At 39.4% G+C, this 16,176-nt stretch overlaps 1 protein-coding gene across 2 annotated transcripts in view; it reads left to right on the top strand.

Moving 5' to 3' along the window:
- Positions 1-9,080: 9,080 nt before the first annotated feature.
- LRRC27 (leucine rich repeat containing 27) overlaps positions 9,081-16,176 on the top strand; it is a 56,961-nt gene continuing 49,865 nt past the window's right edge. Inside the window, exons 1-4 of one of the 2 annotated variants that reach the window (XM_034777158.1) lie at positions 9,081-9,226; positions 9,900-10,103; positions 12,069-12,293; positions 12,653-12,783. In XM_034777158.1, coding sequence (XP_034633049.1) covers positions 12,081-12,293; positions 12,653-12,783 — 344 coding nt within the window. In that variant the 5' untranslated portion in view covers positions 9,081-9,226; positions 9,900-10,103; positions 12,069-12,080. Of the gene's footprint in view, positions 9,227-9,899; positions 10,104-12,060; positions 12,294-12,652; positions 12,784-16,176 lie in introns of both variants that reach the window. The other variant, XM_034777157.1, reaches the window with a different exon arrangement.

Below are 16,176 nucleotides of genomic sequence, written 5' to 3'. Positions count from 1 at the left end.
CCTTGTTTGTTGTGTCAACTGTCTCAGCCAACCACAACGTGCAGATATGTCAGATATCTCTGCAGACATTCTCTACAGCAGTGAAGAAAATGTAGGGCATTCCAACCCCTCTTTGAGGCATTCCAGAGAGACTCCTGTAAGTCTAGTATAAGGCAAACTCACTGTTTTGAAGGAAACCCCTCAAAACTAAAGTTTGATTCAGTCAAGACAGCTGAGTGCTGGGATCTCAGACCTGCACCCCTGTTCCACCAAGGACTGACTTACTGATGCACTTGGGATTCAGTGCTTGAAGTGAGTAGTTGAGGCAGGAGGCACTTAGAACCAGGAGCTCCCTCTTGCCTCTGTCAAAGCCTTTGACTGTGGACAGCTCTGTGTTGAGGCTTCCAGATTTACCCCTCACGCATTCACGTGCTAGAAGCAGAGACTAGGACAGTGAGTCTAGGTATGAATATATGCTCAGTTATCGGGCCTGATCTTCTGCAGGACTGGGAGTCTGGCCTCAGCTCATTACTTAGAATGTAGATTCCTCACTCCAGGCCAAGCCAGGAACCTTCTTCTGACAGCTTAGCTCCTGAGAAGGTAGACATCTATAGACATGGTGTCTCCAAATTTGTGGTTTATATTCCAGCATCTCAGAACCATTTAGAAGGATTTATAATTCCAAGACCATTTTCTTGTCCTACAAAATCTGCTTGATTACCTCCTTCACCTGTGAGTGTAATTGAGCTAAAACTCAATCCTGGTATGTTTGACAGTTATTTTGAGGTATTATAAACTGGATTACTGTCTCTTCAGACTTTTTTTTCCTGGTTCCTTTGGGGCTTGAGGCTTTCAATACACCCCCTCCCCCACCCATAAAAATGGCCCTGTGTCAAGTGATGATAACACGGTCTTGACAAAGCTATGAAATCTCCCTTTATGCCATTAATTTTCTATAAGATTATGTTTCTGACTTGATAGGTCATTTTCCAGGTGGTTGTGACTTCAGCCCATATAGTAAGTGAGCTTCAAGTCCTGGTAACTTGTTCAATTTACATTCGATTTTACAAGGGTAAGGGGGTCTTCCAGATTCATCCGAAATTCCTCTTCAATGTGGTGTGGCAGTTCTATCCTAATGAGCATATTATCTTATTATTCTCATGCTTATCCATTCTTCCCATCCTTATCCGGGAGGCCCATCTTCATAGGTCCAATGTCAAAATATCATTGGAGTTTAATTGGAAGCAAATTTAAGTCCTTAAAAATCCACCTAACTTCTTGCTTTTTTGACACCAGTTCTTTGAGCTGTGCTGTACTAAGACCATGTCTAAATGGATGTCTGATTGCATTTTACATATGCTATGTCAAAGCTCACTTGATTATAGACAAGGCTGCCATCACTGCCTGCTTCAGGGATGTTTTCATCACAGATATCTGCAAAGCAAGTGCATACTCTTCTCTCTACACATTCGCAAAACACAATTGCTTGGATTTAGATTCCAGGAGGGAATCCCCTGATTGGACTTTCCATGCTTGAGAACTTTTTTTCCAAGGTAGGAGAAGACAAACCCTACTGGGTTATCCCTCTGGAGTATCTCTTATCTTCAGGTGGGCAATTTTTTTACGTGGAATCTTCCCTATTTGCTATCTGTCTCGGCAGACCTGAAAATTATTATTATTGTTTTTATGGTAGCATTTGCAATGTACTTGGTGCTTTCCAGACATTCAAAATGTCATGCTCCCTGGCTCAGGAATTTCACAGTCTACAGTCAGACAGGCAGACAGACAGGTAGGCAGATAGATAAGGTGGGTGAGCCGATATCTTTTATTGGATCAACTTCTGTTGGTGAGAGACACAAGCTTTCAAGCTTACACAGAGCTCTTCTTCAGGTCTGGGAAACATACTCAGAGTGTCAGAACTAAATACAAAGGTGGAAGAGACTGTTTAGCGTAAATAGTTAACTCACATTTCAAGGAACCATTCAAGATGAAGTGGCCAATTACTACCCCTCCAGTCATAGGGGGGAGAAGGCAGCTGGGAGCAGGGCATTGTTAGTGGGTTATTGATTGTTGTAATAAGCCATAAATCCAGTGTCTTTATTCAGTCTATGATTTGTAGCGTCTAGCAAAATTATGCATTTACGCTCCCAGGCTCATCTTTTGAAGGTGTGCAGGTTTCTTTTGGGGATGAGGATTGATAGGTCAGATGTAGAGTGATTGTTTTGTAAAAGGTGTTCACCCACAGGTGATGGAATGTTTTTGTCTTTTATCATTTTCCTGTGTGAGTGCATTCAAGAGCATAGTGATTGTCTAGTTTCACCCACATAGTTGCTATTGGGGCATTTAGTGCACTGGATGAAGTACATTGCATGTTGTGATAGACATGTTTAGGACCCATGGATCTTGAAAGGTGTGTTGTGGAGGGTGCTGATCACTGGAGCAGTGGAGCTATGTCTGCAGGTTTTGCATTTGTTCTGGCAGCATCTGGTGCCACTTTGAGTTGGTGTGCTCTGGTCAGTGGGGAGCTAGCTTCTGATGATGAGATTGGAGGGTTGTTTTGAAGGCCAGAGAGGAGGTTCAAGAAAGATTTCTTTCAGGATGGGGTTTCCATCAAGTAATGGTTGTAGTTTTTTGATACCCTGTAAGGGTTCCACTGGGGTGATAAGTTGCCAACAAATTATTTACATCAAAGGTAAAATTTAAAAGCAGCTCAGTCACCTGCAAAGAGTGGTGGCCAGCTGGATGTCGGAAGAGTTGTGGAGGGAAATATTAGACATACTTGGCTGCCTTTGCTGCTAAAGCCTAAAACATGGATTTGCTGGAAATCCCCCAACTAGGAAGGGATATGTGTATTGCTTTTTCTTCTATTTTCCCTTCTTCCCTCCTCTCATTTCTGTAATAACCGTCTAAATACTCATTATGTAAAAAATGATATTGTGATATCATGTTCATGTTTCATATAGGATTTATGTCTCTGAAAAGACCCAACTGGGTAGTTAAAATATGGATTTGAACAATCAGCATGGAAAATCATGTTGCTATAATATTTTAGAATTATTAAAGGTTGTGGTTCAGTTAATTCAGAAAGCATTCCGGATTCATTTTATGTTCTTGAAATGCATATTGTTTTTATTAAAGGAGTCCTGTCAAGTAGTTTAGACTCCAAAACTATTTTCAGGGGAAGGGGGGTTATTTTATAACAATGTTAATAGAAATATATTTAATATTTTATTAAATTTAAATTAAAACAGCTGTTTGGGGACCTCACTGTTTCTCTGTATGCAGTTCCTCTTGCATATGTCTTTATTCTCCTTCCTTCTCTTCTTGTTTTATAAATAGTGTTTATAATTATAATTTAGTCATGCAACTTGCTTAAAAATATATATTAAGTGAAAAGGATTTTAAAATACTGCTAATCAGACCTATGATGTGTCTTACACTTAGCGATATCAGCCTAATTAGTACTTTGTGTTTACATTTTTGAAGTAGAGAGGTCTTCAAACTGCTGGGCATTTGTTTTTCACCCTACTTAACCTAGATAAGGAGATTTGTAGAGGCTTTCATCCCTGTAAGGCAATGAAAGTGAGAATTTGGGCCTATTTAGTCAGGGTTTTCTCCCACCCCTCCTCTTTCACTGGATTTTTTAAACTCCATATCATTTTTACACACACACCATACCCACGCATGTGGTACAAGGGTAAGAGGTTTCCCTTCATAAGGTGCAGTTAGGAGTTCAGGGTCAAGTTGAAAGCCATATCCTCTCCTCAGAGACATCAAGCTTGACTTCTAGCATGTTCTCAGCACTGACGCAAGACCAAAAGTTTTGTAGTCTTTCCAAACCTACGTCTCCAGCATATCATAAACAGCTATTAATCCTCTCAGCCATACTTCTGGCACCAAATTAATAGTTCTTGAGAAATGAAGACATAACAACTGCAACACTGAGGAAAAAATGAAGATTAAGGATATTACTTAAGTAACCATTTTTGTTTTCAACTTGCTATTAGTAATCAGTGCTGAGGTGTTACTGTCCATTAACATTCCACTGAAATCAGAACATACTAAATTTCCAAAAATAGGATCTACTTGTTACAGATCATTCAGAAGGACAGCAAGTGTGTTCTATCTGTGTATACCCAGAAACTTCAGTGCAATCAAATGGATAAAGAACTGATGATGCTTTGTGGAAAACTTTATAGAACATTCACTTTAGAAATAATTATTCCTGTTCACAATACATTTTCTGTCTTTCCTGTTTTTTATTACTGAAGATATCTATAAGAAAATAGGACCCTTTTAAGATCTCATCTTCTCCTGCTGCTTATTCAGCATCTGAAGTCACAATTTTCTTTCTGAGTCATCACAATAATTTCCACAGCAACCAATTGTGAACTTACAGGCAGAGAAGTTTGACTTCAGCTGAGGAAAAAAATAGCAGTGATTCTAGCTCCTCTGAAACAAAACTGCTATTATAATGCAGAGGTCCTTGTGACTAAAAAAGGAAAAAGAGCACAGAACATGTGATGTACAAGTTTAAGCAGTTTTTATATTTTTTAGATTTTACAGCTAAATATAATAGCTTTCCCAACTTCATGATGAGGATGGGCAAATAAGATTTATGCATGACCTAGTAAACTATTAAAAACAGAGGAATATCTGCCTGATTATATTCATGTGCCACTTCCACTGAAGCCAATAGCAACTGCATCTGTATATATAAGGGAAGAATTCCATCGCTAAGGCATAACTGAAGATTATAATAGTTTCCTTTGCAAAGTAAATATCAGATAAAATTATCCACAGTCCACTTTCCACAAAGATACTGTGTTATAATTCACACAAATGTGTGAGCTTTATGGTGATCCTATTCCATTGTGAAGAGCATGTGATACAAATGCAGGTAGATTCATTCTACAACTATGACTTCAGTGGGCTTTAATTCAGGCCCCAAATCTGTGATCATTAATATTTTCAGGTCAGTTTTTCATTCCGTTACCATGGCAGTCAAATGATTTCCAAGTCAATGTAAGTTGACTAGGTATGGGTAAACTGCTAATTCACTGCAACAAGCACTAGTGAAACAAAAACCCACCCCATCTCATTATTCCTGGAATATTAAAAAAGATAAATTTTCCAAAGATGTTCCAGAAGCGTCCAATATTTGTTTGTTTTTCTTTTTTGTCTCTCTACGCTATTTTTTTTCTTTCATACAGCTTTAAATTCTTTTCTCTCTCTTCCCAATCCCCAAAAGTACCATCTTTGCTTTTTGTTTTATATAAATTCTGCAAGGAAAGTTATAGCTTTTGCACTGTCTCTGTTTACAGTGGTGCCAGTAGAAGATATTGAGACACACACAATCATAGAAATGGAGGGCTGGAAGGAACTTCATGAGGTCATTTAGTCCACCTCCTTGCACCGAGGCAAAATTAAGTACACTCTAGACCAGCAGTTCTCAAACTGTGGGTCGTGAGCCCATTTTAATGGCCTCACTTGAGCTGGCTTAGATTTGCTGGGGTTCAGGGCCAAAGCCCAAGCCCCACCGCCCAGGGCCAAAGTCAAAGCCCAAGGGCATCAGCTCCAGGTTGTGGGGCTCAGGTTACAGGCTCCCTGCCTGGGGCTGAAGCCCTTTGGCTTTGGCCCCAAGGCAGTGAGGCTCAGGCTTCGGCTTTGCTCTCCCTCCCCCCCCCCCTGCCCTCCACCTGGGATGGTGGGGCTCGGGCAGGCTCAGTCTTCCCTCCTGGGGTCGTGTAGTAACTTTTGTTGTCAGAAGGGAGTCATGGTGCAATTAAGTTTGAGAACCTCAGCTCTAGACCATCCTGGACACTTAGCCCAAAAGTGAATATTATTGGAAGATTTGAGTCAAAACCATTCAGCCATTTCTTAATTTAATATGTACAATTTTCCATTGGAAAATTAATTCTTAAAAGTAACTCAAAGCAACTGAACTTCACAACTTTTTGCTAGTCTGCAATAAGGACTAGTCAATGCATATGTCGGATAAATAATAAGACCAGACATTATTATTAATTATTTAAAAAAATATTTGGGGGATGGGGAATGGCAAACGTATTAGGAAACATTGCTACATTTTACTTTGTGAAATACTTTATGGCACCATGGTGTTAGACAGTTCTGCTACTCCAGAGTGTTGCTTCTGTGAGTCTAAGCACAGAGAAGGAATCCCTTCCATATAGTTTTTCTCCATCCACTCCCCAGCCTCCTCTTCCCAGTGGGCAAGTGGTTGCTCAACTTGCTTAATTCCTGGAGTCATCTTTGGAGACAACTTAAAATGTAACAGTGCTGCAATTTGCCAAAAATACAGCCATCCCCCTTCTCCACAACAATCAAACCTAGTGTTCAGGGATTTTTGGGGAGGGAGGAATTAAATTCAAAATTCTTCATACTTTTTTAATATTCTGAGCAACACACATATAAAGTTGTTTAATTGTCTTGGAATTAAAGGTATGTATGCCATGGTTTTCTGAATATTTTTATTTTATTATTTGTTCTTCATTTGACTTTGATGTAGGTGACCATGAAATCCCAAACAAGGCAAAAATCTGCAAAAAATAACTGAGCAGCAGCCAAAAATGGGTTGTAAAATCATAAACATATGAAAGAATGGCTTGTAGGGGAAGGAAAACAAGATAGACTATGCATAGTACTGTTACCACTTTTTTGACTCAAGCTCTATAATAAAAAAGCCTGTGTATTATAGATTTCATAATTTATTTATTTAAGTGTAAATTCTTGATGATGATATGAGGTATTGTACCCCAAGTGAGTGTATTACATAGATAGATAGATAGATTAGATTACAAAGATTGTGCATCAGAAAGTTTTGCAAATAATTTGGTTTATGTACTATTACAAAATGTAAAAAGATAAACATATTTTTGAAAGAAATATCTTCTGAAGAAATATTTTATTTTTCTTGAGCCAGTTTGATACAGTATTTGTCAGCAAAAAAAATCATGTGCATAATATTGCAAATTCATTGTCCAGCTTTCAAAATTCTTCATACTTTTTGTACAGATGGTACATATGAAATTATCGGGCAGGTTACAGAGCTCTTAGATGTCTGGTTGCATTTCTGGAATTAAATTAGGTTTGTTATGTTGGGGCTTTTTTGCCTATTTATGGCCCCATGACAGATTTCTATCAATCCCTACAAATCCTCTTTAAAGTATATCTTTTATTTCAGATTGACACAATCCCTCACTAAATCTCCAGTGGAGTTATTCACTGCAGTTTGATAGAGGAACTATAGGATATTGCTATCTAAACAATTGTAGCATAAAAGCAGGGAACTAGAAAAAATTGTGTGTAGTTTTATATACAATATATCATGGTGAAATGACACTTCATTTTTGTGAGTTTAACACAACTCCATAACTTCCCCCCAGAGAGAAAACAACGACTAACATTAAGCCATTCCAAATTAATAAAAAATGTGCAAGACCTGACTTGCCTATCTGGAAAACTCTACCACCACTATGGGTTTAATACTGAAAACATTTAAGCACATGCTTACCCTTAATCATGCAAGTAGATTCACTTAAATCAACAGAACTAAGTACTGAGTAAAATGTTTGCAGAATTGGGACCCAGATCATTATTCTATAGCCTAGTGTGTGAAACTTTTCATGTAATGACTAATTGCATACAAATATTGATTTTTCTTTTAATTATTATTTGCAAGTTTATGAAGGATAAAAACAAATAAATTTAATCAGTGACAGTGGCTTATTTCATGGTGAAATTGTTAACTATATGCTCCAAAAATCCCAGTTAAAAAGGTTCATTGGGAGTCTTCCGATCTGACTCTTGCACCTTGAAGGCTGAGGGGGATTAAGGAGAGGAAAGAGAGGTTAGAGAAGGAGAAGCTGGAGGTAGAGGGGGAGGAAGAATGTTTAAAATAAACAATAGGAAGTTCTTCACTTGACACAGTGCAGTCAACCTGTGGAACTCGTTGCCACGGGATGTTGTGAAGGCCAGAAGTATAACTAGGTTCAAAAAAGAATTAGCTAAATTAATGGAGAATAGCGCCAACAATTGCTATTAGTCATGATGGTCAAGAATGCAACCCTATGCTCTGGGTGTCCCTAAACCTCTGACTGCCAAAAACTGGGACTGGATCACTCATTAATTGCCCTGTTCTGTTCATTCCCTCTGAAGCATCTGGCACTGGCTGCTGTCAGAAGACAGGATGCTGGGCTAGATGGACTATTGGGCTGATCCAGTATGGCTGTGCTTATAAGGCTGAGGTTTGTAGGGCTCAGGGAGGGGAGAATGAAAGGTCTGTAGGGCAAAGACTGGAGGTGTGGCTGTGGAGGGTCTGTATGCGGGGAAGGGAGAATTAAAAGTCTGCAGAAAGGATTGGGGGTGGCTGTGCAGGGTTTGGGTGCAGGGCCACCCAGAGGATTCAGGGGGCCTGGGGCAAAGCAATTTTGGGGGCTCCTTCCATTAAAAAAAAAGTTGCAATACTATAGAATACTATATTCTCATGGGGGCCCCTGTGGGGCCCGGGGCAAATTGCCCCACTTCACACACACCCTGGTGGCCCTGTTTGGGTGGGGGGAGAGAGTTTGTGGGGCACAGGGAGGGCTGGGGTGGCTGTGTGGGATTTGTGAGGGTGCAGGGAGGATGGGGTCTGGGTGAAGGTGGGATTTGTGGGGCACAGGGAGGGCTGGGGTGGCTGTGTGGGATTTGTGAGGGTGCAGGGAAGGTGGGGTCTGGGTGGAGGTGGGATTTGTGGGGCACAGGGAGGGCTGGGGTGGCTGTGTGGGATTTGTGAGGGTGCAGGGAGGGTGGGGTCTGGGTGGAGGTGGGATTTGTGGGGCACAGGGAGGGCTGGGGTGGCTGTGTGGGGTTTGTGAGGGTGCAGGGAGGGTGGGGTCTGGGTGGAGGTGGGATTTGTGGGGCACAGGGAGGGTTGGGGTGGCTGTGTGGGGTCTGGGGGAGGGGTGGATTTGTGGGGTTTGGCCAGGGGAGGTGGTTTGTGGGGCACGCGGGGAGGGTTGGCGGTGGCTGTGCGGGCTTTGGATGGGGAGGAGGGTTGTGGGGGGTGGGATGCGAGTCCCCATTGTGCGCCTGAGCCCAGCTCCGGGGCCCTAGGCCGGTGATAGCCGCTTGGCTGTTGCTATGGAGACTGCGGCTGCCGCCCGGGCCTGTTTGTTGCACTTGGGTCCCGGCACAAAGAAGGAGCGAGGGAGCCGGGACCGCTCGCAGCCGGGGGCGGCGGCAGGTAAGAGCTCCCCGGGCTGGAATCGGGGAGGGGGCGCTCTGGGGAGAAGGGGACCGGTAGATGCTCTGCGGGGTGAGGGGAGCTGGCTGGGGAGGAGCCTGCTGGTGGGGAATCTGCCCCACTCCTCCGATGGGGAGCCTGCAGGGCCGTTTGGTGGCTTGCAGCCCGGTTGCAGTCATGCCGGTAAGGTGCCCCCCCTGTTTCCCCACCCCCCATGCCTCTCCCCGTCCCCGGATCTTCTAGAGGGCGAACAAAGTCTCCCGGGACGCTGTGCTGCCTGTCCCCCAAAATAATGTCAGGCCAACGAAACATCCCTGAGGAATTTGTTTGGCGACTTCTGCTTCCCAAGGTGATGCTATTTATAGGGTGACACTTGTGTCCCTATGCGAGTGGGTCTGCCCTGCAGCGGGTGATTTAAAAGGTGGGAACCCAAGGAGCAAACCAGTCCTAATGGGGCAAATCCTGACCTTGAACTGAAGGGGAGACTCCTTACTGGCTGGGGCTGAGTTCAGGGTCACAGTTTAACAAATGAAGTATTAAAACCTCAGAGGTAATATTGTCCTGGTGTTGGTCAGCTTAGACTGCCACAGTGTCAGGATTTTTGTGAATTTAAAGGCCAGTATGGCTTATAACTCTCTGGTCCTGATTCTTGTTTGGTCTCACTTTACACCAGTTTTACAGCTGTGTGCTTCTGCTGACTCCAGTGGAGTTAGTCCTGCTTTTTACCAGTGTGGGAGAAGAATACGTTCATCTGTGTTTCTGTGTCTGTATTTGGAGTAAGGAGTAAATGAGCTATTAAATTTCATCGCAAAATCCTTCATTACAAAAAATGGAAACTTTCAGATGAATCTGTGAGTGAAGCTTGTGGCATTTTTAGGTAAGGGGCATTATAATTGTTATCTTGCCTTTTTCATATTTTTTTTCTAAGAAGTGGAAGTTGGAAAAAAGTTAAACAGTTCAGATACGTAGGCCTCAGTCCTTAAAACATGTACATGTTTAACTAATTTCCTTTCAATGGGACTACTCAAATCAATAAAGTTAAACACATACGTGTTTTGCAGGATCTGGTTTTTGGTTTGTATTGTTGTAATTGTCAGTTAGTATTGCATTACAACTACATACAAGCAACTTTGCAATGGCAATAAGAATGCATAAACAAAATAACAAACAAGCAAACAAAATAAGAAATGGGAGATGATGTAATGTTGCCACAGACATTTGAGGAACAGGAGAGGCACAAGGAAAAGCTTTCAGATTTTTTTAAGCTTGTTTGTTTTTCTTTAAATCAAAACACTCAACTTTGAGGCTACATAATGTTGTAAACAAATGTTCTAAATGATCAATTGTTAACAATTATAAAAATCCCAGGAATTTATGCATGAATATTTAAAACCTGTTTTGGGCAAACAAAATTATTTAAATTATCCTAAACCAAACTGCAGTGTATAATGTAACTGTGGCTTCAGGAAAAAAATACAGGAACAATTTTATCACAAAAATGTTGTTAAAGTTGTTCTCATAAAATAATTCTATTATTACCAACATATAATGTCAGTTCTCTACAAAGAACTGTATATACACAGAGTTAAGTTGTATCCCTTTGCTGGACTTTTACTAGAGGGTCAACCCAGCTCTCATTGTCTTGGGTACTTATTTTGCTGCCATCACTATAGTATATAAGCACTTCCCAGTCATTTAAAGCATTATTATCATCCCCACCCCTGACACAGACCCTGTGAGGTAGGGAAGTATTATTATCCCTATTTTACAGTTGAGGAACTAAGGCACAGATTTTCAAAGGTGCTTAGGTGCCTAAAGATGCAGATAGGCGCTAAGGGGATTTTCAAAAGGAGGGACCTAACCTCGCTAGGCACTTTTGAAAATTCCAGTAGGTGTCTATCTGCTTTTTTTGGTGGCTGAACACCTTTGAAAAATTGCCAAAGTGACTTGCCCAAGGTCACAGAGGACTTCTGTGACAGACCAGAGAATTGTACCCTAGTCTACTAAGTCTCAGGCTAGCACTCTAGTCACTGGATCATGTTTCTCCTTTTAAAATGAACAGGATTGGATCAGGCCTTGTATATCCACAGATTATTAAAGAAGTTAAAGAGAAATACTTAAGATGTTCCTGCAGTTAGACATAGGATGTTAGAAACGATTTTATATAACATCACATTGCACTTATATAATATTTTTTCATTCACGGCCCTTGAAGATCTGTACAAAGATGAGTGAGCATTATTATTCCCAATTTACAGGTAATTTAAGCAGAGAAGTCCACTGAGTTCTGGGTCTATTTGAGATGGACTAGGAAGAACCCTCCACCACCTAAAAGAGAGAAATAGGTGCACTTCAGGCATTTAGGGATTTTGAGCACCCTATAATGCTTATGACTTTGTGGTAGTTAGAACTAGTAAGAAAGGGAGAAGTGGGTGTTGGCAGAGGGAGGAGGGAAAGTTGGAGGGGACAGAGGGCACTGGGAAACAGCTACTATATACTTACTAAGGTGCATTGGAGGAGATGGAGATCATGTGGCACATGAGAAATGTGAACACATTCAAAATATAAGGAAAGGTATGGGAGAAGGATATAAGGAGTGCAGCTATGAGAGAGGCATGAACCCAATGCTTTTTTTCCTTTGTTATCTTTAAATGTATGTAAAAATATAGAATAATTTCATTATTTTCTGATCTTCTAAAGTATCACATAGCACTAGTGAGGATGTGGGAAATAAATATCACAAAAAAAGAAACCTGTCTTACGTGTGTTCTTTATTATTATTATTTGTTCTCAGCTTATTACTTACCTTCAAATGATCAGTTTATGGGGGTCAGTATTTTAGGTTTGCTAACAAATGGATGAAAGCTTTTCTGAAGAGTCTTGTGGTGGTGGTGATTACTTAGAGAATGAAGATCAGAAAAGGAGACACCTATCTGGTTCCAGTTCATCAAAAGATATTAGGAAGACAGTTGAAGATACACTGTCTACTCCTTCAAATTCTCTAGATTTGAGTAGGAAAAAACTTCAGCATCTTACTGAGGAAATATACAAATTACCCAACCTTAAAGTGAGTAAATTGCTGTGAGTAACTCTGTTAATTACACACTTGACTTAAATTTTGTAGGCACCAATTAAGGGCCCAGTACTGTCCTCATTAGAGTTAGTGGAAAATCTACAGATTCTTAGCTATGATTCTTTCCCCTCTGCTTTCTAAAAACTAGTACTTAATTAAATAAATGATTCATTTGTGTAATTTATATAACTGATTGTACCAATCATCTCCTTCATGGTTTTATGAAAATGTAATTTTTAGAATAGTTTATAGTTCAGTTTACTCGGGTTTTCACAGTAATGATCTTCCTGCTAAGGTAACAGGCATTCTACTTTAATTCTGGTTTTAAAACATATTTATTTTTTCTACATTAGCATTTGCATCTGGAAGGAAATGCTTTAGCCATAATTCCTAAGGATTTATTTCAGCAGCTGCCAAATCTTGTTTGGCTGGATCTCCGGTATAACAAAATTAAAACTCTTCCCCCTGGAATTGGATGTCACAAGTAAGGCATTTATTGTATTGATAATATAACAAAAAATTATTTTTCCTCTATTTGTCTCTAATGTAATTTTCTTATTCTCAGGCTTTTATGCAGGTTAGTTCTATATTGACGTCAGAACTGAAGAACAGTAAGCAAGAATTATTTTTAATAACGCTCAACTAAATGAGCAAGTACAACTAACTAGTGCAGTAGATTTGTACACAAACCCTTTTACCTCCCAAGGCGTATGGCCTGATTCCCCTTTCATTTCAATTTTACACAATTTTAATTCCATTGACTTCCATTGAGTTTGGTTTACGCTGCTGTGAGGAGGAGAAAATTGAGAGATAAACCAAGCTTATAGTTTCAAATCCTAACTTGGGTCATGTGAAAATGGATTAGCAATCAAATAAACTAAGTAAATCATGGTGAGACATAAGAGTACTGTGGAGCAGGGACACAAAAATAAACCTGACAGCTAGATACTGAAATGAATGATGATTACAGTGGCAGGAAGTCATGAGTGCAGTGAGAAGACTAGTGTAGTAGTTCCATGTATGAGATAACTAGTGTGATACCTTGTCACTTTCTGAGGTATTAGTGATGGAAAAGGCCAAAGACCACAGTTTTGGCAATATTAAACCAATGAAATTGGCATGAACAAAAAAACTAAATTCATCTCTTTATTAAAAGAAATATTGAGCTAAATAAGAGTTTGCTTATTATGATAAAAAAGGAATCCTAGCTTCCACACTGTAGTTATTGGGGAAGAGGCAACTTCTGAAAATAGTGAAATGTTGGAGAATTTTCCAAAGGGAAAATACAGTTTCATGGCTTTTTTATTTAAACAAGATGCTTAATGGTATTTTAACACAATTTATTGTATGTGATTTGTATAGCATTATATCATCAATTTATTATCAGAAAAATGAGTCGATGAATCTGAAAATTGTCAAGTTTTGCACCTTTTTAAAATTATAACTTTTTTAAAAGGAAGACAGGATTAATAGTATTTTCTGTCATGTAAATTTGCCATGCATCAGTGTACACATCTCTGTTTGAGTCTTGAGATTAGTAAACTCTCTGTATGTGCATGTATCTTCATAAAAGTAATATACCACTCACTAGTGCTAACTTTTTGAAAACTCCCAGCATAAAACATTGAGAGATATTACTGTGCATTCCACTGCATTAGTAGAGTTTCATTTAATCCTTACCCCCATATTATAGTAGAATTTGTTGTAATTATTGTTGCTAATCGGTGCCAGAGTACACCAAACCCTTAGGGTGTCAGTAGTGTGCCAGATGTACCATGACATGGAGGTAAGCACTGTAGGGGCTTCAGCAGATAGTCCTGGCAGGTCACAATAACCACTGAGACACATGGTTAAGGGAAAGGTTATTTTATTGGAAACTTGCAAAGATTCCCATTTCTCATTACATTTTCTCTGTGATTTACAAAGATGGCTTTAAAGTTTGCTTTCACAATTTTTGCTGCTTTTTTCCCCCCTCATTTTTCAAGAATATCAGCCTTTGACTTACTATTTTTGTTGGACGATTATTTATTGGAGGTTATTTGGATGACATGAATAGTGAAGTCACATGAGACTGTAATCTCAGCTGTTGCTCTGTGTGCCCCAGTTGAGAGGAGAGGGTATGCTGAGTGGATCCAGTAAGTGAAACTCTGTCTTTGGGAAGAGTAGCTGCAGGAAAGGCCACTGTAGGAGCAGGAGGAAAGATTTTATCCTTCACTAACCCTTTGGGCTTCCCATGCTCACAGTTCATTTATTCAGGGCTATGTGCAGTAGCTAGTGTTTGAGTTTAAGAAATAATACAGCACTTTAGAAAGAATAAATACAATGAAACAGCTGCATACTGTAGCTTTTAGATTATCATACTGAATGACTTAAAAAAACTGGTAAAATTTAAAGCAAGTATGACAGTTTCTCATATTACTTTGTATGTTGCATATGTCAGTGAGGCAGATCAGTCACTGAAAGGTAATGGTTTAGAGGGAGATAATATTGCATGTAGTATGAACAATAAAGGGGAGGATTAAAAATTATAATGATTTCAGTTTATAAATATTAACACCAAGCAGTTCATTTACTACCATTTCACTAAAAATCTGTGTGACCAAAACCAATTTTAGATTTAGTTTTTAGTTTTCACAGTGTAAAACCTAATAAATTCATCAACACTTTACAGATGTATTCAGCCCTTCCATTGGGTCCAGGATCTTCTCAACTCACAAAATCTGGCCTTATGTTGTGAGGGAAGTTCAATTTTTTTCATCTCACAAGGAGCAGAGAACCTCAGAAATCAATTAAGCAAAGTATAAACCAAAAGGGATACTAATTATCCTTGTGACCATGCGTCACAAAACCAGGCCTTATAGTAAATCCTTAAGACTTGGCAGCCCTTTTAATTTCAAAGAGAATTTTGTCTCTAACCTGTTATATAACAACTTTTGATGGTAACATTGAGGAATTTACACATATAAAAAAATTAAGCTTCTAGTTTAAGCTAACAAACATGGAAGTGCATACCAGAATCAAACAGATGTTACATATGGATGGATTCAGGGTGCCCCCTTTCATGTGCCAGCTATGGACTGGTAACAGACCTTCCATCCTAGAGAGATATATGAAGATGTGCTCTCTTTAAGATACTTTAATGCAAGGCGAGGTATAGCTGTTGTATTCTCAGGTGAGGTATGTTATACATAGCACCACTTAATGCTGAATGGTATAATACAGTTATTAGCAGCTGAACAATATAATACAGTTTAGCATTTCATTACACACCGTATTGTCTTCTGTTGTAAGAGTTTTGATTTTTTTGTTTGTTTAATTGATTTCATTCTGTTTCCTGGGTTAAGTTGTAACATTGATCTTTTGATGTTGTTTTAAGAACTTTATTATTTTTATTTTCAAAAGTGGGAGCATCTTGCATGGTTAAACTGAGGTTGGGTCAAATACTGCCAATGATTCTGGATGCCATATGACGAGCTCATTGTTTTCCATATTTGATGGGAAATATGGAAAACAGCTATATCCATGTAATTGTATTCTGTTCTGTTCTAATCATTTTAATGGATTCAGACATATTAACAAAGTCTATTTCTGATCCTGAGGCCTGATCCAAAGCATACTGATACCAATCAGAGTCTTTACATTGTCTTTAGTGGGTTTTGGATTAGGCCCTGAGTGAATAATCATAGGGAATCATGGATCAATTAGGCGTACAGTACGTGATTGTCTTTCACTGAACTGAATAGTCCGATTAAACAAAATAATATGTAAAAGGGTATGATATGTAAAAGTTTTAATTTAATTTATTTTTCTTTAAAATTAAGTGGCTGTGAAAATGCATATGATAAATTAAAACTTTTAAAAAGAGATAAACCACACT

The sequence above is a fragment of the Trachemys scripta genome, chromosome 7 (assembly GCF_013100865.1).
Source record: "Trachemys scripta elegans isolate TJP31775 chromosome 7, CAS_Tse_1.0, whole genome shotgun sequence".
Classification (NCBI taxonomy): domain Eukaryota; kingdom Metazoa; phylum Chordata; order Testudines; family Emydidae; genus Trachemys; species Trachemys scripta.
The sequence above is the reverse complement of the archived record's forward strand: the minus strand, read 5'-3'. Positions and strand labels throughout refer to the sequence as shown.